Source organism: Leuresthes tenuis, unplaced genomic scaffold (genome assembly GCF_036924035.1).
Source record: "Leuresthes tenuis unplaced genomic scaffold, fLeuTen1.0.hap1 SCAF_8, whole genome shotgun sequence".
NCBI classification, from domain to species: domain Eukaryota; kingdom Metazoa; phylum Chordata; class Actinopteri; order Atheriniformes; family Atherinopsidae; genus Leuresthes; species Leuresthes tenuis.
The window spans coordinates 19,907,776-19,927,141 of NW_027325362.1; the positions used below are offsets into that span (position 1 = coordinate 19,907,776).

The 19,366-nt window shown below is 44.9% G+C and overlaps 1 protein-coding gene across 3 annotated transcripts in view; it reads right to left on the reverse strand.

The window, feature by feature from the left end:
- The window catches only part of sipa1l2 (signal induced proliferation associated 1 like 2), a 75,822-nt gene that overhangs the window by 43,884 nt on the left and 12,572 nt on the right, over nt 1-19,366 (reverse strand). For all 3 annotated transcript variants that reach the window (XM_072391293.1, XM_072391292.1, XM_072391291.1), the window contains exon 2: nt 2,976-4,785. In XM_072391293.1, the coding sequence (XP_072247394.1) occupies nt 2,976-4,515 (1,540 nt within the window). In that variant the 5' untranslated portion in view covers nt 4,516-4,785. The remainder of the gene's footprint in view (nt 1-2,975; nt 4,786-19,366) is intronic.

The window sequence follows — 19,366 nt, forward strand, 5'->3', positions numbered from 1 at the left end:
TAATTCACTGTACAACTTGTTTCTGAAGTGGGGAAAAAAATCCTCCCAAACACAGATCCCAAAATAGATCATTGGGACTTCAAAATAACCCGGTGAATTTTAATTACATGCTGGATACTTTCATCCGTTTTGTTTAGGTTCAGAGTATTTGTGCCCTCATGCTGGGCATTAACTTTAAAATTTGGGGGATTATCAGATCAGGGAGGCTGCCGGAGTGGTTAGAGCTTTTGCCCCAGAGTAAAAAGCGGGTTGTGGGTATTAACCTGTTGTTATGTGTATAGTGTATGTGTGTGTGTGTGTGTGTGTGCATGTTCTCCCTCCGCTTGTGCACTCCTGGTGCTCTGGTTATCCACCATAAACAAAAAGAGATGATGCAAGGATTTATCTGCGATTCTAAATTTGCTATAGTAGCGAGTGTGTACAGCTGTCAATCTGTCTTATGCCGACTCTGTAATGTACTGCCAATTGGTAATGTACTGCCCCCCCCCTCCCTAAACATCAACTATCAACTGTCCACAGTATTAAGCAGGTATACATATGTGATGGACGGGATTATGAGATCTACTCATCAAGTAATTTGTATGAACTGTTGAGAAAAAGAAGGACACTGGTATAAATGATGAATTACGTATCAGGTAGGGTCAGAGGATTATGGACAGAACATCCTTTAGTTCAACAACAGGTTATGTGGCAGGTCAGACATCTTGTTTACCTGGTAATGTGTATGATCCCTGACCAATCATTTCTGTGACCCCCTGATCTATGGCAGGTTTTTTTAAATACTTGGTGTCAACTACTTGGTGTCTACAAAACTGACAAAAAAAAACACCCTGAGGTCCAGATGCCAATTATCAGTAAATTAGTCAATTTAAGACCATTTTAAAGTAAATTTCTAATAATCTAACGTGCATATTGCCTTGAAGTCAACAAATCTGAATAGCATCTTCTGAGAGACACAGTAGCAGTTGTGTGATGAAATGAAAATTTTAATGAGCACAAGCAGAGCTTCAGACGTTTAGCCTTAAGTCGTGAGCATTAATAAGAACCAGAAGTAATTTCATGTTGATATAAAGTGTATTATTTCAAAAGTGAGTTTACATGTGTGTGCGTGTGTGTGTGTGTGTGTTTGTGTGTGTTTGTGTGTGCCCATGGAGAACATGAACTGGACCAGAGCTTTGCACACGCTTTGCAGTGTCTTGAGCAAACACACCCTAATCCAGGCTAAAGCTAGAGAGAAAGATCTGGACTCAACAGACAACAAAACTCAAATCTCCGCGGGGAGCTATAGCCCTGACACCCATGAAGTGCACATACTGTAAATAAGTTGATCCTTGTCACTGTGGCATCACATGTCAATGATCGGCACGAATAATAAATTAATTGCATGGAGCCAGAGCTGGGTTAAGTGAAGAATGCATGGCTTGTCAGGGACAGTGAACTGTGGGGAAATACTCTGTGATGCATAAGGTCAAACGGTGGTAGGAGGGCAGTGTAGTGTAGGGGGCCACAAGGCATCCAAACGGGAACAGCACAGTGAAAGAGACAGTGTTGACTGTCGAGGAAATCTTTTTGTCAACACATTTCTTCGTCCCATCACTGGCACTCACACATCACATGCTGCTGACAATTTGAAAAAGGTTACAGAATGGCTCACGTCAATGCTCATGCCAAGACCTATTTCCTGTCCTCCTGACACTAAACAGTGCAGAGATGCCTTTAAAATCTCTACAGCACATGCCCAAACTAATACAATGTGACGCTCTTTAATTTTCTTTATTTTCTAGTCATATATCACCACAAGACACGTGTTTTACTTCACCCTCTGTTGCATATTTCGGTGTCCACCCACATATAATATGTGACCCTGACCTGCATATAGCAAGGCTTGATCCCCTGGTGAAAATGTCCATTAGGGCAGGCCGGGGAGAGTCATATGCAGTCAATAAGATCAATGTTCAGGCCAGGTTGATAAAAGCTTGCCAAAAAGTGGTGACACGTGGCCATGTTTGCGGCTAAGTGCAGGTGATGACAGGCTTGTCTATTCCATGAGACACTTCCATGAAAAAAGGGCAAGGGAGACATCCACATGCTGCGAAAAAGCTATCCGTAAAAGCTATAGCAGCAAAGCCAAAGCTGACAGCAAAGCAGGGGATTATACAGCGGTCTGCATTGCCACAAACAAAGAGCTGCAACAGCTGCGGTCGTTTTAGGAAGAGCGGCGTAAGAGGCTGCATGTAAATGATTATCGGAGTAATCTTAAAGGTACATTCAGTAATACCGCACAGAGCATCTTTTTGAAGAAGCTCAGACATCTGAGTGCAAAAGGTGAAGCAGCTGTTTTCTTGGGGGGGGGGGGGGGGGGTGCTTAAGTGAGGGAAATTCAATCTGCTGAGAGCAGCAAAACAGACAGTGGGGAAAACAGATATGTATAAGACGGCGACGGGTCTGGGTCAGAATGGCATTTCCAGCGTCAGTCATGTAGGTGTTTTAATGAGCAAAGCTGGGACCTTAGCCGTAGTTCTGCTGACCCTTAGAGCTTCATATGAGAAGTCCTCACACCACTGTGGTCCCCATGGGGAACAGCTGCGGCACACCCTCTCACTCACCTCTCTCTTCTCACATGACTAATCATAGTTTCTCTGCAGGGGTCAGGGTAATATCTCACAGAGGACATGGCCGCTCCTCCGCTAAGACAGTGTAACACACACCCTCGCACCCAACACAAGCCTGCTATTGTTCTGGACCTCATTTCATATGGTCCTAAGAAAATAACTGGGCTGTCAAGATATTTGACCCTCTGAGCTGAGGCTGTTCCATTTGGGAACTTTGGAACACTCTTGTTTCAGGGAAATGGATTTGGCTGAGACAGTTTAATAATCCTCAGCGCAGCCAGTCAAATCCCTTTGTATCATCACTGTTGAAAGTCTGTAAGCTCCAAAAAACAATCAAAAGCATTCATAAAATACGCTCCTTACCTCTCCCATAGAAGTATTTGTGGTAGTAGTATGCTCCAAGATCAATGTGCTCAATGATGTAGCGTTTGACCTTCTCCCTGTGGATTGGCTGGTTTTCTCGAGGCACCTCCAGCACAGAGACACCTGCGTTGGTACAGTGTGAACTCAGAGATGACTCAAACGAGCAGCTCTCTGAAACACTACTGTAGTTGGCACTGTTGACTCTGGAGAGGGAGATCTTCCTCTCGCCCTCACCACCGATCTCGTTGCGAAAGTGCGGACAGCTCAGCACTAAACTGTTACTCTTTCCGTCCCCCTCATCAACATCTAGGTTCTCCTTGGGGTTCAGGTCCTCCCTGCTGCCAAGAGGAGACTCAAACATGGGGGCATTTCCACTACTGCATCCTGCTGCTCCACCATCTGCCCCAGCCCCAGGTCCAGGTCCAGGTCCAAGTCCTGCCCCGGCTCCACCTCCACCTCCTGATGCTCCACTGACCCCAGGCCCTATTCCGGCTGAGGCAGCCGAAGCCCCTGTTGTGGTATTCTTTCTCTGGCTCAGGTTAGCTCTGCTTGCGACCGCTTCACTGATGTTAAAAAGCACGCTCTGGACATCGTAGTGGGAAAAGCATTTTTGGAAGCTCAGCGGTCGCCGGTCGTCCTCTAATGAGAGTCGCAAAGCGTCACTTTCGCTCTTTATGGTCCGCAGCTTCCTGAACAGAGAAGTTTCCGTTGACTCGGATTTGAGACGCCTCATGAAGGACTTCTCCCGTTCCCGGCTGTAGAGAAGAGAACTATCTATGTAATCGTAGCCTGGAATGTGGACTATCTCTCCCCTGGCGATTTGTGCTGCGGTCTGCAAACTTGGGGAGAGCGATGCATCGCAGCGCAACAACTCTGGGAAACCCATGGGTGGTATGCTTCGGTGGTCCAAGTTGTCCACTCTGTAGCCTCTAAGCATGGTGAAGAAGCCATCCCCACTTAGACCCTGACGATCGATAGAAGATGTGCTACCATATTCACGGTGCAGCGAAGCTCCAGTGTTCGGGTTCACTGCACCCTGGTCCATGATGTCCTCAGAGTCAATGTCGCTTATGGTGACATCACTGTTGCTGCGTTGACGGATTGGGTGGAGACCCTTTAGAGGGGAGTGGCTAAGAAGGTCGCTCAGTGTGTATTTGTCATTGTAGTCCACCTCCACACAGACTGCTTCACCTTGTTCTAGCATTTCCACAACATGTTCCTGCTGTCCGTTCTGAAACACTGGTATCACACTCTGGTAGTTTGGTGAAGGCCGTCCGTCCCATCCATCTTTCCTCGGTGGCCATTCTGTCACTCTGGCCCTGACACCCATTTTAGGCATGGCTGGAGTACCATTTGTTTTGCCTGCACCATCAGGCTTCACCTGCATGCTGGAGGCTGGTGGGCCCATGCTTCCATTCAAGGCTTTGAGTTTCCTGCTGAACAGCTCCTCTGACTGCATGGCTCTGGAGTATTCTTCTGGGCCTCCCACAAGTCCCACAAGGTTTGATTTGTTATCTGTCGCAGGGCTCAAAATACTCATATCCCGCCAGCAGATTCCTTGAAGAGCAGATTTTCAGGACACGTCTTCATCACATTATTTGATTTGCTCCCTGGTGAGCGGAGGAGGAGCCTCTTTCCTGAGTCAAAGAAGCAGCCGTCGTCATAACTCATTGAGGGCGGGTGGCATGACAATGAGCGCACGGCATTTGGATGTCAAGGGCAAGTGTCTGAGGAGCACTGAGGCACAGCAGAGAGGAGTCTTTTCTCACAGCCTGCCGCCAATGTGGAACGACAGCTGGAAGAGTTGGATCTATCACACAGAAAAAAGAAAGAGGAAACAAATGTTTAGCACACAGAAAGATGTCTTCATCTTAAACATCAGAAAAGCAGTTTGTATTCAGTGTCTCCAAAGTAATGCGCACTCAGTTCAGCTGCAAAAATAATTATACTGCTGGTCCGAGCTGCTTTGACCCTGTTATCTTGTTGTAAAGCCTCATGATGAGGTATACTGGGATTAGAACTATGTAGAGTTCATCACCAAACACTGCTAATTAGTGTGTTGGAGAGGAGAGGGTGCCATTACAGATTTCTAACAAGATAGATGTATAATGTTGTTGATTCTTCTAGCCAATACCAAGCAGATGGTGATGAAGCAAATTACAGTAACAAGAGGCAGATGTTCAGTTAAATGTTCACATGTACCAATATCTGATCCAACCGCTTGCAGCATCGCAACGCCGGCAAATTATACAACAGGGATGATTTTGCATATGCAGTGCCAATTCCACTCTGCCTTTTTATCTGATGAAGTTGGGAAATTAAAAACTAACTGATAAGCCAAATTAGCTTGGACAAATAAAAAAATTAAAATTAAAAAAAGACTTGTAACAAAGGGTGGAATTTACTGACAGGTGAAGCTGTAGTATACGCCACAATCATCACCTCAGAAGACGCTTTTCCGAGCTCACGTGGTCAGATATGATGGATAACTGAGTAAATGAACAGACACAAGCCTGATACAAGCAGTTTTACTTATTAACTGAACAGTGGTTTGCTTGTTCATGAAAAGCCGCGTTGTTCCCTCTGGGGCATTTCGGATGTCAGATAGAACATGCTGCAAACACACATGGTTTCCTTTATTATCCATAAGTGATGCCGCTGCACATCAGCCATGTGGAGGCTCTCGTTAAATAAGACACAAGGGAAGTCATCCAGCCTATTTCTGTCAGCCGAAGACAGTGTCGTAAAGATGGTGGAAAGGACTGTGCTTATACCAAAACCGACAGCAAAACTCCAAAAGGGACATAAGCAACTTCTGGAAAAACAAGCAAGTTCCTCTCATCGATCTCATCCCATGCTATTACGTGTGTTGTACTGTAGGTCCAGTGGGATTCTGAGAGTAATGTGTTGCATTGACTTCATCTTCTCCAACACTGACGTCTGCATTGGAGATCACACCACACTGAAGTAGACAGGGAGACTGGGGAGCCTTCAACATTGACCTAAATGCTTTTCTCTTGTTCTTTGGGGGGTTGGTGGTGTGCCTCAGTTCTTCTGGTTCTGCATTCATGTGAAAACGACATGAGTTATCCCGCAATCCCTCCTCATCACCAAGAGCATTTTACTGAATCACTACAACCGGCTCCAGTAAAGATAATAAGCTTCTTCAAGCTGCTTTATTTCAAATTATTCATTTGTTGTGAACATGGTAGCTGAATGTAAGCCTGGCGTCCCAATCTTTGCCTCAGTCCCTTCCAGTGGCCTTTAATATGATAGCTTCAGCTCCCAGACAACTGTTTACATTTCTCTGTTAAGGAGGAGGATAAACTATTTTGGGAAGAAAATGTGGGCCACATCAAGATTAGCTGCAAGCCAGACAAGACCAAATACACTCAAGGCGAGTGGGAAACGTTTTAATAATAAAGTACTAATTTCTGCCTGCATGGGTGAAACACAGGTTAAAGCATGCATGACCCAAATGTGTAGGAATAGAATGGTTAAAACAACTTCTCAGTTACATGCAGTGCCACGCCATCCATGGTGCTTCCTCTTCTATTAAGAACCAGGGTGTTCATGAACACGGCATCAATCACAAGCAGGAAAATGCATGTAATGTTGTTGTATTTAACATGGGAATTGGAGATTGAAGCAAGATGTTTTAATGCCGTGTGACTGCATAATGTAGATAGGTGAAGCTACATGGGAGAAATGTACATCCCTCACAAATACCAAATAATGAATAATGGCATATTTGACAGGCTGCAATGAAATGAGCAACAGAAAAGCTGCTTATTATCATTAGAGATAATGCCTGTTTGAAGAGCCAGAGTAGCGGATATGGGCATGAAGTGTTTGAGTCTGTCATTTTCAAAATAAAGCAATGAGTCGTGAAGTCTCTTGAATTTAAACATCTATAAACATGCTAATTTGAATTCACAATTTAATGTGGGTGAGGGGGGGGGCTTCAAAATCTCCAAACATTGCATATCCACCACGGTGAGACAGTTTGTTGCTTTTGGAAAAAAAAAAAAAAAAGGGAAGAAATCTTGGAAAAGAATGACTGACTAATCATTTTCATATTTCTGTTCTTGCTGCTGGACATTTATTTGAGATTTCTCTGGTCAGCCAAGATCCAGTTCGGGTTTCCTCTCTAGACATGACAAGGAGCAGCAGAGACTGCAGCCGAATCCCAAATGTCAACCTTCGACTGCCTTTCCACATTCACAAATTGAGCGAGTGACAACAAAATGTGCCACCTGCACAAGCAGCTTTGTCAACGGTGACACTCCAACAGAGGCTTTTACGGATGGCTGAGAACAGAAGAAACAAAGAAAGTGACATGCCGTAATCTCGCTGCATGACAACAAAACAGTGTGTATGACCTCTCACGGCTGCCTGAAAACAAGCCTCTGGCAAAGATAGAGGGGCCTAAAGGCTATCAACAGAGACAAACCCGAGAAGAATCAAAGCCTGATATCTAACGTTACCGTTTGGAGGAAACAACATGTCATCACTTTGCTGTCAGAAAATCTGCGATAAAAGAATGATGTGCGTGGTCACAGCAGATAGTCTGTCCCTTCAAAACATATCTTGTACAATTTGAGTTTGGCCTCTGGTTTCAGTCCCACTGGACAACTTTTTAGATAAAGAAAGAAAGAAAAAAGAAACAGGAGACTGGACTGTTTATGTACATAAAGTCCAGCCTGTCTGTGTTTCTGTTGCTGCATGGGGTCACAACAGGGTTACCTGGCCTTTGTATCGTGTCACAGACAGGACAGGATAAGCCAGTGAACATGGTGGTCTTTGTTTCCTTTTCCTTTCCTCTATTAGCTACTTTCCCCCTTGACAATGATTAATGAACACAGTTGTACCATGTCTCACTGCACATCCAACCCCCAGTTCCTTCAACCAATGGGGAGCGCCACGAGCTACTTGGTCAGCAGAATCTGTGCTTCTGCCTGACCTGAAGGAGGAGGCTGTTTTCTGTCCTTTCTTTTGTGGCCGTCTGCACAAGGGAGGCAACAGATGGAGGGTGGGCGGTCTGCTCTGCTAACAGCCCTTTGCTAACTGGAGCAATGCAGTGCCATTATGGGTGTTTAAGACACATGGCCTGGTGTACAGGGGGAAGAGATGGAGAAGGCAAGATGGGAGAGACATACAGGCCTAATTACTGTAATGAACTCATTTTCTGTCTCTGATGCTGGATAGTCTGTCTTTCATCTTGGTTCATCCAGTGAGGAGTGGCCCAGCGGTTCTGCCAGGTCTTAAAATAATCCTCTGACTTTGTGGCCTGATTAAAGGCCCCACAGATATTAATACGCTGTCAGGAAAGTGAGGACATTCGGTCCACCATCCAGAGATTAATATCCTTCCTTCAGTTATAGCTGATCTCTCTGCACAGCAGGACACAAAGTATGATGTCAACCAATCCTGACATTAGAAGACTTACTTTCAGAGTAACTTGCACAACTTGTGCACACTGTCGCTGTCGCTGTCATTTTTCTAACCAAACTGGAAACTTACATATTACATATACATGTATTAATATATATGAACCTAAGTAATAATGCAAGAATGTTCTATAAAAAAATTTAAAAAGAATAAAAGAAAACAGCGCATACATTAACATTGATGTGTTCTTCAACACTTTTTTTGTCTACTGCTAAGACAGCTCAAAGCTGACAACACTTGTGGAAATTAGGGACAAACTGTCAGACTCCCATGTCCTTGGCCCTATTAAAAATGTGAGGTATGTCAGATCCTTTGCATGGCTAATTTGTTGGAAACAAGGCCTGTTTCAGGTAGCGTTGACAAGTCTGAGGCCTGAAGTTACCTTTCAAAAACCAGGTGAAGCTGAGCCCGCGTAGGTCTAGTTAATTGGATGTTACAAATGCAGGGAGTCGCCAGGAAGTCACGCTTGTTTGTGTGAAAATATCAAAATTTGCATATGTGCAGTCATCACAGGCACAATTTAGCTCCATGTTTCTGTCAGTGCAATCACTGTGAATGATTACACAACATCACATGCTTAAGAAATTTGCTATAGTATTAAAGTAGAAGCAACAGCGTGCCTGTGGGGCAGGGAGGCACATGGGCAGCCATGAGACGATTACCTTTAAACTGCAGCTTACAAATTCCGCTAAAATGTGAAATTCTTCAGTGTCCAGCCCATTGCCCACCATGTCAAAGTCAAACGTGTTTGTTTAGCCGTGACAAAGCTGCTGGGCGACTCTAAGCCCCGGGGTGAACACGGGCTTGTGATTACAGCCAATTATCTTCAATGAGGCCTTGTGTAATTGAGTCATATTAATTCGCCTCTGTTCTTTGCGGTAAGGAAGTTGTCGTTGGCCTCACCCCCAAAATTCCTTGACCTTGGGATCCGAGGCCAAGCCATGATGCCGTCATCCTGTCCTCCTGCAGCCAAATCACGGTCCAATGTGGATCAGAGGCCAAGTTGATTACAGAAAATTTCCAGCTCATGGACATCGTCACACACTGAGTCAGGCAGCATTCCATTGTGAGGCAAATTTACAAGTCCTTCCCATTCCGTTCATTAGTCCATTCATTTTTGGTTCCTTATTACCTGCCTTCTGCTGTTTTTGTGTAGCGAATTTGCAGCCAGTCAGACATTTGGATGTGTCACACTGTATTCATCATTAAAAGAGAGGATGGAAAAAAATCCAAGCGGAAAGCAATCGAACCTGAAGGCACACTTGTTACGCCTCACTGCCCGCCATTTGATTCCTCAATAAACTCACAATGAAAACTATGAATCACATTCCATGTCACTCCACTCTCAAGTAGGATCTGCACTGCACACAGCGTCAGCCCTCCAAGGACTTGATTTAAAACAATGGGAGCTTATTTCAATCCTCGATCATGAGCAGCTTTTCTAACCTTGCAGTGGGAACAGGGAGGGGTTTGTGTGGTGGTTTTGGGCAGAGTAGATATTAAATTCATCACATTTGCAGCAAGAGGAGGACGGGGTCATGTCTACAACCAGAAACACGGGCATCTCTAGTCTGATGAAAACACTGGTGTTTCTGCTTCGCTGAAGCGATTCTTCACCTTAACTGGGTTACTGCAAAGGAGAATGTGAGGTGAAGAGGAGGAGAGAAGGGTGGTGGAGCAGGAAGAAAAATGCCATATGGGAGTTTTGCCAAACCTTGCTAAAAGAGTTTTGCTCAATTAAACCCCAGAAGCAATTAATTGGGCAATGTTATCCGTCAGAGTTCATTACTGGGGCCTGGGAAACCAGGCATGCCATCTTCCCTAAGTGCCTCTATAACCAGAAAGAACATTGTAAAAGGGGTGTTTGTGAGTGTGTGTGTGTGTGTCAACACCACTGCTCACGCTGACCGAGGCTAGGAAAGTATAGACCAAAGAAATCCAAATTTGCCATTCAACGTCTTCGTCTTTGATCTGCAGCTCCCACAATTGAGCCTCACAACAGGGAAGAATCTCCCACCAGCTGACACTAAAATTAGCACTGATGCTAAAGCCCTGCCATTAAAGACCAAACCCTCCCCTTACTGCGCACAGCGATAACTCTGAGCATGTGAGCCGGTAAGAACCCAATCATCTAACTCCACCCTTTCTGATTGTGCTTCGACCACCAAAGGAATACCCCCATGTGCCGATATTGCCTGCAGGGAGCAGTGCTGAGATTTTAATGGCCAGTGTGAAAGCAGGGTCACACCCTCCGTAGGTGGTAAGGAAACCAATAAAATGAGTTCCGGCCAGCAGGCTTATCACGCCTGATAAGTGGAAACTGCAAAATACATCCAGCCTTGTTATCCTCTGAAATTATTCACCAGGATGAGAGTTTAAAACCACCAATTCCAAATACTTATTTGGGTTAAGCAGGGTTGCATTAGCAACAGAATTAAAAACCAACACTTCGCTAGTGACAACATCATCCATTAGAGAGGATATAGGAATGTGCCTGTCACTAACCAAAGAGTGAAATTCACACGCTACTCCCCTCTTGTATTCCACATTTTCCTTCTGCTGATTATCCATTCTTGATTCTGGTATACTCAGTTTGAAATTAAATTTGGTGTGTCCTCTAAAGCTCTGGGTGTAACTGAAGGCCGGCCCATCCATGCATAAGAGCAGAAATTGAAAGAAGAGGAGACCAAAGGCCAGAAATTCTGACATTGAAATTCAAAATTAATCCAGCTGCCCTGAAAGATACAGCTACAGGAAGGGGATGATTTTTTTTTTAACTGCTCCTGGAACTGCTTTACAACAAGGACAACAACAAAAGCAGACAAGAAGATGGTGCAGTGCCTCTCCAAACTGAGCAAGGTGACAAAATGGAGAGACTCCGTGAGACGAAATACTTTATCAGCAGCAGAACATGTGCCAGCTATTTTCATGATGTGCCAAAAAATGGTGACCCTTGTTCATCAAAAAGTGGCTGCCATTAAACATTGTTATAAAGGCAATTGGTAACACAGTAAAAGGTAACAGTCAGCCTGCCATTATGAAGGAATCACAGTGCTAATAAAGTCAGAGAGTTTAACCCCAAATACAGAAGAGGTTGCATGTGAAAAAATCTAAAACACACAATTTCACATGCACCCCGGGTCTTTTTGTTTGTCACAAACCTCCTGTGGCCTCTGAGAGCGTAACCTTTCTGCTCCTAAATATACCATCCATCAAAGTCCCTCCAATTTATATATTTTTTAAATCACTCATCTGCTGTCTCATCTCTGACTTGGCAGTCTGCGTAAGTGTGCTGTCCCTGCAAGCAACCATTTTCCAGAGGAAGGAGAGCGCCACGTCATCACCACTGTCTGTTCTGCCACAATCTAATTTACCTAAAGCTACTACAATCGCACAGCCCTACACACACATGAGCAGTGAGCTCAACGCGGCCATGAGATTAAGAGCAGCATAGGATGTCGCCCAGTTATATTACTGACAACAGATAAGAGAGGCCTGGGCATTCAGAGCGAGGGATGATCGGGGGCTTTTTGTTTACATCTCAGCGCACACAGACTGGAGTTGACCCAACAACAGAGAGACAATCAGTAGTGGAGATAAAAAAAGGAGGTCATCCAGAGTAAACACAAACCCTCGCAGCTTCATCATTCCCCGGGCCCGAGGTGCAAAGATTTGAAGTCCAAAAACTGCTATCAAAAAGAAAAAGGAAACAAAAAAACAATTCTAACCTTTGGCATAAGCACAGCTTCAAAAGGAGTCTGTTTGTGCTGTGTCTGCATTTTGATCTGAACAAAACTCCAGAAGGAAAAAAAAAAAAATGAACCCCCCCCACCCCACACACTTCACATCTGAAGACGAAAGAGAGGTATCTCTGTATAAAAGGAAGTTACTTTAAACAGAAAAAGACGTCTATTGTTCAATAGAAGCTAAGAAACACGAACAGTTTTCCATACGTTTAAGGCAGACAGCAGCTGGAGTGAAAGAGGCCATAAAGATATTTTCTGAACTGTACTACCTGATATCTGCAGCACTAACCTCAGGTCACAGCCCTCCAGCCATCATCTCGCCACACCTCATCCGTCAACAACCATGTTCTCATGCGTAAAAATCAAACAAAAGATAGCTGTTTGCTTTGCTGTGGACTTTTGCGGTTTGGACTGGTGGTTATTTCGAGCTGTAGTCTTATCATGGAAGGTGCTCACACGAACCTGCAGACCTCCCCTCAGTCTGCTCTGCATTGTGCTGGCTGTAGCTCCATCTGGAATGTGCTGGCTCCACAGCTGAGTGTGAAGCACAAGGGTCGCCCATAATCTGAGTCCATTTCGCTTGGTTCACAGAACAGTAAGTATTTACCCGACAGAAAGTGCAAAATGGTAAATTCTTTTCATTTCTTGCACACATTCAGATCCCATAATATCTACCATATGGTGTTAAAGACACCGAAGAAAAAAAAAAAAAAAGAAAAGACTCCACCAGAAGAAAGTGGTTTGAAACACTGACTGTGCAGAGAAGAAAAGGTAACTCTGGAAAAAAAAAAAGGGGGGGGGGGGGGGGTATTTTTCATCTGCTCGTCTGGAAACATCCCATCTGTCTTTCAAAGTAACTGACTTCATGTGAAATACTAACTCATACTCAAAACCTATGCATGCTGAGGGTTCAAACGCAACATTTTTGCTGCTGAAACTATCACCAAGTGGTGTTTTTAAATACTCTCTGCTCATTAAACAGCAGATCTTTTAAAGACGTGACGCTTGGCTGCGCCTAAACTGACATTTTATCCATCCAAGTGGATAGTAACGAATATTTACAGCACAAACATAGAATGCACCTTGTGCATCGACTCCAGCGTCTCTGAATTCCAGCGCCAGATAATGCATGAGGATGACAGCCATCAACAGAATAAAATTAGCATTGCAGCTCTGAAAGGATGACCTTTGCATGTCAAGATTAACATAATTACGACCAGCGATCCATCAAGTGGGAGCTTAACCACAGTCACGGTACTGATGGTGGTGTCAAGTGCACACGTGGACACAGTATGCGTCTAAATTTCCTCCCGGAATGAAAAAAAGTGTCCGTGTTCTTTGGTTGAAATAAAGCTCATACGAAACAGCACAGCAGTGGCAGTCCTTGCTCTGTGCAGCGCAGGGGAGAGCAGACCTCAACTGGGTTCAACTGAAAATGGGAGTCTCCTTCCCCGTTGCCCTGCCAGCTGGCTATCTGCCCTGCGCCTGCCGGCAGCACACTGCCATTGTCCTTTAGTTGTTTCAGGGTGATCTGAGAATCAAAATAGACCGGACAAATTATTCTCCCTGTTTATTCACAAGGGGACAAAAAACAGGAGTCGTAATAAAAGTAAGGGCACAAAGCAGTGAATTAAAAAGATCTAAATGAGGTTGAAAACTAGCTAAGAATAACAGAGTCTCTTTTCTGTTACTACATTAATGAATGCTGACTAATGGGGCTAAAACCGTGTTAATGTGCTATTAGCTTGTGCCGTGTGCTATTCCAAGGGTCAGTTAATGGTATGTAATAAATAACATTAATATCACGGCCAAGAAACCCATGCATAGTTTTAGATGTCACTCCCTCACACCTATTCAGATCTCACAGACTGAAGATCCTGAATGTTCCCAACAGAAGGAGACCGTGTTTGTTCTTGGCTGCTCCAGCGGAGCCCCACGAACAGAGAGCACTGTGCTGTGGCCCTTCTCCAAAAGGGACCATCTGTCCCGCCCCCCAAACTGGGCCTGGCCACACCGGCCCTCACTGCTGGTGGGACAGAAAGGGCCGTGCAGGGTTGATGTGGCCCAGCAGGCCTCCAGAATAAAGCACCACCTATTTCCATCAGCAAACATCCCTCCCTCTGCCACTTCCCAGCAGCCCACCGCTTTCCCAGCTACTTCCAAACGAATGACAGCCTGTCGGCAGAGCCCTCTCTCTCAGGAAGAGGGGGGGGGGGGGATGGTGAGAAGAGCACGCTCATCTTGCAAAATGAAAGCTGTTAGAAGAGTTGGGAGGTGTTCAGATCGAAAAAGCTCTGAGAAGATCTGTGCCTCCGTTCCTCTGCTGAGGTCAGTCAGAGTCCATGTCGCCACATTATCACCAAGAAACAGGGAAGTAGGTTCACACACACACACACACACACTCACACTTGTGCGTGCATCTTCACTGCATCTTGACCGGCAGAGTGCCGAACAGCATCCGTCAGTCCCACGGACCATTTCTCACTCCTCTCCCTTCAGCAGCCCTCTTTTCATTCTCAAAGTTTTTTGTTTAACTCGACACTTGTTGCCGACAGAAATGTGGCATTTGCGAGATAATTCTGACCCCCAGGCAGCAGCTGCAAGCCCCGCAACTGACACAGAAAAAGGTTTTAGTCAGTCAGAGGATATAAAGGGATGTTAACTGTAGGGAAGAAAGTAGTAAACACAGACACAGATTATCATCTCACAAGAGCTGCCTCGAGTTGCCTCTTTTCTTGTTTTTATTTCCTATAATGCTTATTTTGCACGCCCATGAAAGTAAAACCAATGCCAAAAACAACACCAGCAGCTGCTTACCTGATTTAGAGAGTCCTTTTTCATCAAAGTCATAAAAGCTGAAAGCAAAAGACACAAAGTCCTGTGAGCCGCCGTGGCAATGAGCCCGCTGCAGAGATGCTCTTCCAGCGCATTAAATCCACCCGCCACTTGTTGAGCAGAAGCCTCCCAAAAGCGCGCACACATGAAAGACAAATCCAACATATTTTGCGGCCGAAAGCCTCTGAAGTCTGAAGCTGCACCACAAATCCTCCTCTGCTTTCTTAATGCAAGAACTCATTTGGTAAGAAATATATAAGAAATATAAGATAAGTGAAAAGGAAAGTTTGGAAACCATTCGGGAGGCAATTTAGCGAAATGCATACAGCTGCCCCTTAATGCTCACAACCCTCCCCCTGTGACAAAGCCACCAACAGCTGAATGAGCCGGCAACATTAGCATATGTAAGGGAAAGTAGGTGGCTGTCCTGCAGCGGTAGGAGGGAATGCTGAGTGTTGGTGTTGGTGCATGGGGGGTGGGGGGGTAGACCGTGACATTCAAGGCTTCTCTGGCTGACAGGAAGGACAAGGAAAAAAAAGGAGGGGGGAAAATCTATTGTTCCCAGGAAAAGATCCCCAGGTCAAGCCTGTGACCTTCCAAGTTTCTCGCGATGCCTGACATTTGGAGCAGCGGGAGATAGAGGAATCCACTTATCCACTCCCTGTCCTGTGAGCTACACGCTGGTACAAAGGTCTGTCTGACAAACGGCCCACGCAACCACGTCCACCTTTAACACACCGAGATAAGGGAGAGAAAGGCCCGAACCACGGAGGGGAATCACCCCATTTACAGATCTGATAATCCCTTCATCCGTGCGTCAAATGCTACACGCTGCACATATTTTACCTTCAGCAGAGGATGGAACAAAAAAAAGGAGGGACAACTCTGCAAGTCACATCTTCCCACATTAGCTGCAAACAGATGTGGGTTTAAGTGTCTATCTCCAACTACCAGGCTGAAGACATGGAGCCTCAGATGAATGACGTCTTGTCTCACACCCTCTTGATAAAAGCTGCAAATAGAGCCTTGAGAAGACGAAAGCTGACAGCTTTTAACACAAAATGTCAGTCAACAGTTTGATCAGTTGCTGTTTGTTGATGGGAGTTGCCATCTGTCAGCGTGTGACTGTGTTTACAGATGAAAATCTTTGGAGGAGCAGATGAATTGCAAGTGCTGGGGCAACTTCTGGGGCTCCTCTGAGCAAGTTACCTTTACCACAGAGAAGAAACCAAATAAATAAATAACATGCATGAGTGTGTTACATAAACTATGTGTGATTTTATCTATGTGAAGCCAGTCACTTCTGGAGGAAGTCAGGCAGTTCCTGGACAGACGATCGCCGAAATAAAGAGCAGCTTTGTGTGGCAACTAATGATTTGACCAAACATTTCCGCTCTTGTAAAACTTGCATAATTGAGTTTCAGGCATCTTAATTGAAAAAACATAAAAACAGTGTCATTCTAGCCACTTCCTGATGACTGCTTTGCTCTGTCTGCTTCAGGTCGGAGGCAGGAACGTGTTAATAGCAGGAAATGACAGACTTTAATCAAGCTGAATGAATGGCGGCGTTCACAGGCCTTTGTGCCACAGTCGGCTTTGATCCAGCCTCTGCAGGCAGGTTCTCAGCTTTGATTTGAGTTGAGGGGAAGCAAAGAGTTTTATGTGAAGAGTGGGAAGCCCCAGGAGGTAACACTTAAGAGTTCTTGTCACTGCATCCCAGCAAACAGACAAACTATTCATCAGCCTACACATGTGTGCAGCAGGGCCTGCGGAGAAACACACATTCCCACAAACAGTGCTCTTTTGCACATGGACGACCGGGTCTGATGGGTAATTTACATACCAAGGGTAGTCATTATGCAAACGGATACACATGCAAAGCGACCTGCATTAACAAATGCTAAAACAACATCTTTCACAGCTCGTGTTTCCAGTGCCACAGAAAGAGAGAAATATACTTTCTTTCTTTTCCACTTTAGCAATTCAGGCTGGCCATAAAGAAATATGTGAACCAATATGAGATGAATAAAACGGAAACAATGGACTTATAATAGGAGACTGTTGCCAGCTATAAAAGGTGTAACTGCTTTATTTTCCACACTAAATTTCACACAGAAATCTGAAACTCTCTGCATAGTTACTGCTGACTGATGCGTCAGCAGTAATTATGCAGTAACTATGCAGTAACTATGCAGTAACTATGCAGTAACTGTTTGATACGAGTTTCCGGCTGTGATGACAAATTCTCGATATTACAGATTAGCCTTTTAGCCTTGATTTGTGTTGTGCATATTAGCCGTTCATATATTGCATGTTTCAGGGAAGAGTTTTCGGAAAAAAAACCCTTTCTTGTGCTTTTTTCTTTAAGAAGCCACATCAACCACATGAGAACCAGACCAGTTTTTCATGCTAAGCTAACTGTAGCGTCGGTTTGAAACAAGGGCGTGGGTTAGGGTTTGTTACATCAAAAGTATGTTAAGCTTGTTAAATCTTTTCCCAATGCCAGAAGCAGCATGTTTTGTCTCTGTGCGCCGAGGGCTACAACGGACACAGAACTGGAGTTTTGTCCAGAAACACCCACAACCTCACAGCGCCACAGTGTAGCTTGTAGTCAACTCTCCGGCATAATTAGGCCAGTTGATCGTTTTTACTCGACCACAAAAAACAACAACTGGAGCCAACCAGTACCTCAGCTACTTAAGAATCATTTGATGCAGGACATTTAACAAACCGAAGAACGAGCCGGGCACCGGTATCCACTTAGATTGAGCTCGTTTTCATAAGGGGTGTGACCATAGCCAGGCATGTGATGCATTTGCTGTCCAGTATTTTTAGTCCTGCTGATAACAGCATGCTTTGGTAAGACAAGTTTTTCTTAGTTATGCAGAGAGGAATGGGGGTGTTAAGGCAACTGGTCTGTTCCTCATGTAGAGAGGAAAGCAGGAAAGGCAGCTGGCAAGCAACAGGCAACCACAGCATCTGAATGTCACCTCTCCTACCCACCTCCACTCCTCTCCTCTCAGTCCATTCTGAACCCGTTGTTAAAATTCACCAGCAAGCAGGAGTCTGTGCTGCCTCCGAACCATCCATGCTGCTCCATCTCTACAAGAGGAGGAGAGGGAAAGAGAAGGGGGTTGTGGGCATGAGGTGAGGAGGATGGAGAGTAAACAGTGGCTTTGTGCGCATCCCTCGCTCTGGTTGCTAGGCAACTTATTCTGCGTGCGACAGCCTTGAGTGACAGCTGACCTCCCCTTTGAACAAAGATGGAAAGTTGAGCGAGGGATGGGAGAGAGGAGCAGAGAGATGAGTGGTGATCGGGTGAATTCAGAGAAAGACACATTGTTGTTTCTGGGGGTTTGATGCACAACTTCCACACAAAATACAGAGGAAAATCCTCGGCCTATAAAGATGAAAGCATAAGCAAACCAGAGACATGTGATGGCGACAAAAATACAGAGAGCTCATACTTGTAAGAGCAATCTGAGTAGGTTTCTTTAATGATGATTATTGGAAGAGACAAACCTTCCCGTCCAAATCACTAGATGATTTTGCCTCGATCACACTGCAACAGGTGACAATGAGCATGGCATCATTTCCAGAAACCAGTCAGAAACCTATATATTCAAACCATGTTCTCGTTACTTTAAGCAATCGCATTTTCCAAGCGAGTGAGGCAAACCTGATTCATGCAACTGTAATCACACTGCAGATCTCGCTGCAGCATTGCCACGGGCAGGTTGAAGATATCTAATCTCTTCATACTTTTCATTTTTTGCTGATAGTCTGTCATTAACTATAAACATGTGATTAGGGTGTGTAAGAAACTTCCTCAGGCAGAGAGCCAGGATTCCCACCGCAACCTACAAACTACAGTCATATCCCAGGAAAGCTGTCAGAAACCAGTAGCTCTATTTTGTATGCAGCACACACGATCTGTTTTTATCAGTACTGGGAATAATATGGGTTTTGACAATTGCAGGAGCTGTAAATAGAATATGAATAATCACCGACCGGAGAGCTGCTTTTCATTGGAAGTCTGGCAGGAGAAAGTGTGCTCTATGCCAGTTCAGAGGTGCTGCACTGCTGATGTTCGCAAAGGAAAGCGGACACTGGAAACCATATAGTTAACACCAGAATGGGTAAAGTTGCCAGTTTCGTTAGATGATCATAGCGGATGCCAGATGTCTGCACCACAGCTGGCTAGAGAAGTGGAAAGGATCATTACAAAACAAGCAGTTTAACATGAGTTAAATCCTTAAACGCATCAACCTGTTGGTACGCCAGAGGTATTTGCAATGAAAGTGTACCACAGCTACGAGACTGAAACATGTACGATAACCTAAATGCAAAAGAAAAAAA